The sequence below is a fragment of the Anarrhichthys ocellatus genome, unplaced genomic scaffold (genome assembly GCF_004355925.1).
Source record: "Anarrhichthys ocellatus isolate YVR2014 unplaced genomic scaffold, GSC_Weel_1.0 scaffold8, whole genome shotgun sequence".
NCBI lineage: Eukaryota > Metazoa > Chordata > Actinopteri > Perciformes > Anarhichadidae > Anarrhichthys > Anarrhichthys ocellatus.
In genome coordinates, this window is record NW_022280038.1 from 10851974 (window position 1) to 10859082 (window position 7109).

The following is a 7109-nucleotide window of genomic DNA, read 5'->3' on the forward strand; positions in this document are numbered from 1 at the left end:
ATCACCTGGCAGCACAACACAAACCAGCCAATCACCAGGCAGCACAATACAAACCAGCCAATCACCTGGCAGCACAACACAAACCAGCCAATCACCAACGAAGACAATACCAGTCAGCCAATCACCAACCAGCACAACACAAACAAGCCAATTACCAACAATCACAGCAGGAAAATCATTAGGCAGCACAACAACAGCTGGCCAAATGCCAACTGATACAGCACCAATCAGCCAATCACAGACAAAGAAATCACCAGTCAGCAAAACACCAACAAAAACGGTACCCGTCAGTCAATCACTGAGCAGAACAACACCGCCGAGCAAATCACCAAGGATCACAGCATCAGCCGGAAAATCATTAGGCAGCACAACAACAGCCAGCCAAACACCAATCAATACAGCACCAGCCGGCCAATCACAACCTAAGAAAGCACCACTTAGCCAATCACCAACAAAGAAGGCACCATCTAGCGAATCACCAAAGAAGAAGGCGCCAGGCAGCCAATTACAGGCAAAGACCACACCACCTAGCCAATCACAGACCAAGAAGGCATCACTTAGCCGCTCCCCAACCAGAACACCAACATCCAGCCAATCACCAACCAACACAGTGCCAGTAAGCAATGCACCAGCCAAAATCATATCAAAACCTAGCCAATCATCATCTAGCCAAACACCATTAAACCAATCAACAACCGGCCCAAAAACACCAAACCAATCATCACTCACTTCAACATCCAGTCAATCACCAACCAGTTTAACAGGAGCTAATCAATCCATAAACGGCTCGACCACATCACTCCACGATTCATCTAGCTTCACATCACAAAACCAATCACTGTCAACACCATCTCACCAATCACAGACCAGCTCAGTGCCATCCAACCAATCATCATCCGGTTCACCAGGAAACACAGTCAGCGGAGACGAGCGTCCAGTTAACATTTCACTGCTCGTCAAGCAGGCGAAAGAAGCCCTGAGGTCATCGTTTCGTAGGATTCAAGGTAGGTTTATAAAGGTTTAGATAGAGAATTCAATTCAAGCTTAAAGCCGCCATTTTAATTGTTTTGATGGTAAAATTTTTAGAGAATACTGGTGAAAATTGAGGCAGTTTGTGTTTTGTATTCAATTCTGCCCAGTTCAAAGTAGTCCCACCCCAGTCCCTTTAGAGACTACCATAGGGGGACGCCAAAGTCTGACATTTTCAAATCCTACTCATAGTGGTTTTAAAATAATAGACATTTTTGGGAAAAATGCTTATTGGCTTTCTTGGTGAGAGTTCGATGAACAGAAAGATACCTCTTCCATGTCTTTTGAGCTATTAGTTAAGCTTATTTTGAAGAGTGGAAACATGGAAAAAACCGCTAGCCTGGCTTTGTCCAAAGGTAAATCATACACTCGCTGACATATCTAAAGCTCAGTCATGAGAGTCATGAGAGTGGTATTGACCTCTCATCTAACTCTTGATGAGAAAGTAAGAGAAACTGTATTTCCCAAAATATAATAGATTAGGGGGAAAAAAATCATGGTTATGGCAACAAACTATAGACAACTTAAAGGAACAGTGTGTAAGATTTGGTGCCATCTTGTGGTGAGGTTGCAGATTGCTCACTCCTCCCTTTCCAAGACGTCGTTAATGTGTGCCGCTGAGTGCAAAACTGTGGCAACGCCGTTCACCGCGCTCAGAGGCCGTCTTTGCCATAACAACACTTCTTTAAGGGGCAATGAAGGGCAGATGGTTGGTCACTCTGTGGCTCACGTTACCGCAGTTTGACAAGCGTGTTGATGAATTAAGGAGGCCTAATTCACGGCCAAACACGTCAAGAGGACCTGCACCCTATGTAGACATGAACGGCTCATACTAAGCTGACGAAAACACGATTCTTAGTTTCAGGTGATTAAACCCTAATGAAAGCAGTTATGAATTATTATTTCTGCTAATAGATCGTCTGTATTGCTACACGCTGGCCCTTTAATAGCTGTTGATCTATCAGTATTATAGGCTACTATTTATGTTTTTCCCTGTTAAAGCTTTTTTGGGGGGGGGGGAGAGTTTTCCCTGTTTAATGATGCGAGGGTCCAAGGACAGAGGATGTCGTATGCTGTACAAAATGTATAGCCCTCTGAGGCAAATTTGTGATTTTGGCATGTACAAATAAATTCAATCGTATTGAATACTTTTTGTAGAATTAGTCTCCGCCAGTCCAACAATATGAAACCCATCCACCAAGAGACCTCCACACCTTTTATAACCTGCATTGGCCCTTGAATGTTCGACATAACTTGTGCATTGAAGAATCCTCCCATATTAAAGTACTTTGGTGAATGGGTTGCACTAAGCAGTTGTCTGTCCTGAATCATTAGATGTGTTATCTGTTTTGTGCCTTTTGGCGGAAAGCATTCCAGAGGTATTCTTGCAAAAGAGTTTTTTAAAAAACGACCCTGATGCCATTTCTGCAGCACTAGAAAGTTGTGTAATATGTCTTTAAATGTGTTTAACTGCCCCTTTCACAAGGGAACAGAAGGGAAATAGCTTTTATCTGATTAAAACCCCTGTATGGTACCTGCGCTTGTGTTGGACGTGGCTGACCGAACAGACAAGCTGTGAGCCCACTGAGCAGATGGTGTTATTGCAGGATGAGGAGCCATCGTTTGATGGTTTATTGGTGCGTTTGACCGGAACATTTGCAGGAGCCCGACGTCTCCAAACGAGCGCTGACAGATGGCGACTTTTGACTTGAAGTCCTGACCTGCAGATACTCGGCTATTCATCTGTTTCAGTGGTTCTTAGTCTGGATGCACGCAGATCGTTTTGCGGCGGTTGACATGAATTTGATGCAACATAAAAGAAGCTGATCCGCTCCTCTCACTTTTTAAACTATAAAATACAAAATGATTAGAAACCAGAAATCCTGCTTAATGTAACATTTATTTCTACAATCAACACTTGAAATGATGAAGGGACTTGCGAATGACAAGGTGGTTCAAAATGTAAATCATACCTTGGTGTTTCATTTTTACTTCTTTACTTTAAGATTATTAAACTCATCCATTAAACTCATTCATTAAACAAAATTAACGAAACCTGAGAAGTGACAATGATTCCTTGGTGGAGTGTGTAACTGTTTGTTTGTTGTCTCTCAGCAGAGCCGTGTGTGTTTCCCTGCCTGAATGGAGGACAGTGCGTTCAGTCGGAGTCATGTGACTGCAGCTTGTATCAGGCCACTGGACACAGATGTCAGACAGGTGCACCACACACCTGCTGTTTAAATGTTTAACATGAGAAAATCAACCAACCGTTATAACAACTATTGGGAATGGTGGCAATTGAACTAGATTACATAAGTCTTTTTAGTTTATTTCTGTGTTTCATACTGCAATTATCAACAACGTTTGGTTTTAAATGTGTCCGAAACACACATTTTACTACATTTATTGGACAGCATTTGTTCCTTTGCAGATTTAGATTATTAATACAAAACATACTTAAATAGTACGTTATGGTGTATTATTGAAGATACAATCTATGCAGCAGAATATAAAGTCATTAAAGTCAGCTCCACCTTTACCAACTGCAACATTAAAGTGACGCGTACTTTTACTTTTGGTACTTTCAGTAATGCTTGAAGCTAATGCTTTGACACAAAACTACCAACAGGGTGAGATACTTGCATCTATTTCCAAAATAAATGAATTAACTTCATTGTCATTTTCTGAATGTTAGTGCAGTAATCTGCTTTATTCTGTATTGTTTCCCTGAGAAAAGAGCTGCACAAAAAGCTCTATTAAAGCTGCTCTTGGTAACTTTTAGTCATATTTTCTCAAACTGTCACTATATCCTGCAGATATTCTCTGCCTCCTTCTGGTGCTCTTAATGGCGTCTGCAAGATTAGACCAACCAATCAGAGCTGAGCAATCTCTACAGCTTGGTTTGTGGTCGATGCAGTGAAGCTAGCGCGAGCCAGAAAATGACGTAATCATGCAAAACGTGCGTTCAACTGTCACAAACAGTTCACTAATAGAAGCGCTGTAAACACGTCTACGGATTTTACAGAGACAGACAATTCACTTTTAAAGAAACAGTACGACATTAGGGGTGAATATCAAACTAAATGATTTCTCTTGTGTGAAGTAAATAAAAGTCTTTTTAGACATGACCTTCATTCCATCATCATTCCTTTTCTTCCCTAAATTCTGCGGCCCAGTTCCAAATCCCGGCTTTGAGAGGGAGATGACGTGTCGGTCGTGGGGTCAGTACAACTTCGAGACCTTTGACGGCCTCTACTACCACTTCCCCGGTCGATGCACGTACACTCTGCTGAGGGACTGTGAGGAAACCACCCAGGCCAGCATTGTCATCCAGGTCAGTAACCCCCCCCGACTAGAAGCTGCCCAGACGGTTTGGACTCGGTGGCGTCCTGCTCTAAAAAACACTTGTGCTTTCTGACTCCTGCGACGTTCCAAGTCTCAGCCCTCGAGGTAAAAGATTTGCATCGGAAGATTAGTGAAAGCTATCTGGTTATTAGAGTCAATTACCATTAAATACTGCAATTACCCACGATGCCTTGAAAGCATCTGCAACAGACCAGGACTTTGTTTCCCGTGAAAAGGTAACAGATACCATATCTGTCTATGGGAAAACCAAACTGAACAGGGGACACCAAGAGATCCAAACGCATTATGATTATTCATATGTTTCATAAACAAAGAGAAAATATAAAGTTGAAATGCAGCAAATCAAAGAAGCAGAGCATGTTAGAGGGAGGTGAGTGGACGTTTTTCTTCTGTGTTAACTTCAGGGCTCAAGTTTCAGCGTTTAAACCTCTTTCAGGCAGAGCTGGGGCCGAAATAGTTGTCTGTGATTTCTTCTTTTCATCCGGTTATCTCTTGTTTTTTCTTCATTTGTGCAGGACTGTAGCTGGAAGAGTCTCTGCTGGACTAATTGTTTCACTAGAATAGACACATCACTCTCTTTCAACGAAACTTTATTTTACTCAAAAGTATAATCTGGTTAAAACAAAGAGAAAAAACTTCAGTTAATCAGGAGAACTTTTAAAGTGTCAATAAGAAGTGATGTAGTCAATGGAGGGAAAACATGAAAAACCACCAGTATGATGTCTTAAAAGGTGAAATGCATATTATTATTATTATGCATTGTTTGCATCTTGCTGTATGCAGGTCCACAATGACCCGGGCTGCAGCTCCGCCCCCTACACCTGCCACCGATCCATCAGCCTCTTCCTCCCATGGGAGGGTGAGGTTCGGCTGCACGCGACCAACGTCACCTTCAAGGGTCAAAGGTCTTCATTTATTTCTTATTTGTTTGTCAAAGGCTGCTTGCTCTTTAAATGTCCCATTTTACATGACTAAAATGATAATCTCACATTTCCTTTGTGTGTAGATGAATGCCGTGTGTAGAGGAGGAGGTGGCGTCTGTATCACGGTGCATTCTCTGTCTGTTGTCTGTAGTCTGCAGCTGCCTCATCACATCCACGACCTGCAGCTGGAGCGGATCTCCCAGTACCTCCTGGTGACGCAGCAGCACGGCTTCACGCTGGCCTGGGAGGGACGCAGCGGCTCCGTCTACATCAAACTCAGCCCGGAGTTCGTGGGCAGAACCTGCGGCCTGTGTGGGAACTTCAACGCGGACGTCCAGGACGACCTGAAGACGAGTTACGGTACGGTCCTTCTGTCTGTAACGGCTGAAATACACCAAATATGTTGACGGATCCCATTTAGTTCTATGGTGAGCAAGAGATCCGACCGCGCGTTGCATCATGGATACATTCGCCGTATCTACGTAAATCTGCGTAATCACGACCCAACTTTAACTTAATGCACATTATGTCGGTCCATTGCAGGGCAGCATACTTTACTTTAAAAAATCGCCGATAATGTTGTAGTCTAAAACATTTTACAAGCAAACATATAAAACATGATAATAATGCATCATGTTACTTTAAGTTCGTCATATGTTTTGTTTGTAAAATATTAAAGTTGCGATCAAATAAGTTTTAATTCACATCCCCGGTCATACTTCACCTATTTACTAATATATATTAATAAAAAGGTTTTCAAGAAAAATGTACTAATTTGTATTTTAATATCAAAATAAAATCACCTTTTCTTCCTGTAAAATGAAATATGACGTGCGCATACATAAACTAGTACCAACTAATTCCAATCATCAATCATTTTGCACAAGCATTTAAAGGTATTCACAATGTAATTATAATCTCCACCCTTCAGTTCAGCAGACCTTTTTTAAGACGTGTGTCTCTCTCAGGTGTGCTGACTCATGAAGTAGAAATGTTTGGGAATAGCTGGGTGGAGGCCGAGCCGCACGAGGCCCGATGTCCCACGGTGCCCTCTGGCTTCTCTTCACCCTGTGCTGCAGTCGAAGCTCATGTCCTGCTGGTAAGGTGTCTGATAACAACAAAAAAAACTGTAGAGAGAGAAATGTGCATGCTTGTATGTTTTTGAGTGTAAAAACTTGTCTTTGTGTGTTTCGTGAGCGCAGAAAGTGGAGGAGGTGTGTGCGATGCTGCTGGATCCGCCATTTCAGAGCTGCCATGACTTCGTCAGCCCGCTGTCCTACATGGCCAGCTGCTCCAATGACCTCTGCAGGTAAGAACACCTGATTCAGATCGAGTGTCACCGAAATCATAGAGGTTCATCCATTGTGGATCGTGAATATCCAGAGCAATTTTAATGGGAATTGATCCATTTGTTTTTCAGATATTGTGATGATTTGGATTGTCTAAAATGGATTCATCCTCAGAGGAGCATGAATATGAGATATTTCTTGTGTACAGTTTGAATTGGTATTAGAAGAAAGGTCAGGGGACAATCATAGACTGTCTATAAGAAGTGGACGTAGTCATCGGGACTTCACTCGTTGGTTTGTGGACTGGTGTTTTGAAGCCTCGAGTTCGACAATTTTGCAGTCGCCATCTTGGATTATGGTCGTGTTTTTTTGCAACTAGTGAACAGAAATTACCATATTTAGACTGAAGAGGAGTGACGTAGAGACACCGTATACGTCCCTGTTGATCACAGTAATGTGAGAAAATGACTCTACTTCTCTCTTGATTTATTACCTCAGTAAA

At 42.3% G+C, this 7109-nt stretch overlaps 1 protein-coding gene across 1 annotated transcript in view; it reads left to right on the forward strand.

The window, feature by feature from the left end:
• Positions 1-7109, forward strand: part of LOC116384274 (otogelin-like) — a 58923-nt gene that overhangs the window by 4407 nt on the left and 47407 nt on the right. The window contains 8 exon segments of the mRNA XM_031848778.1: positions 242-1004; positions 3145-3246; positions 4206-4363; positions 5179-5300; positions 5470-5678; positions 6287-6417; positions 6521-6627; positions 6739-6743. Of these exon segments, the coding sequence (XP_031704638.1) occupies positions 242-1004; positions 3145-3246; positions 4206-4363; positions 5179-5300; positions 5470-5678; positions 6287-6417; positions 6521-6627; positions 6739-6743 (1597 nt within the window).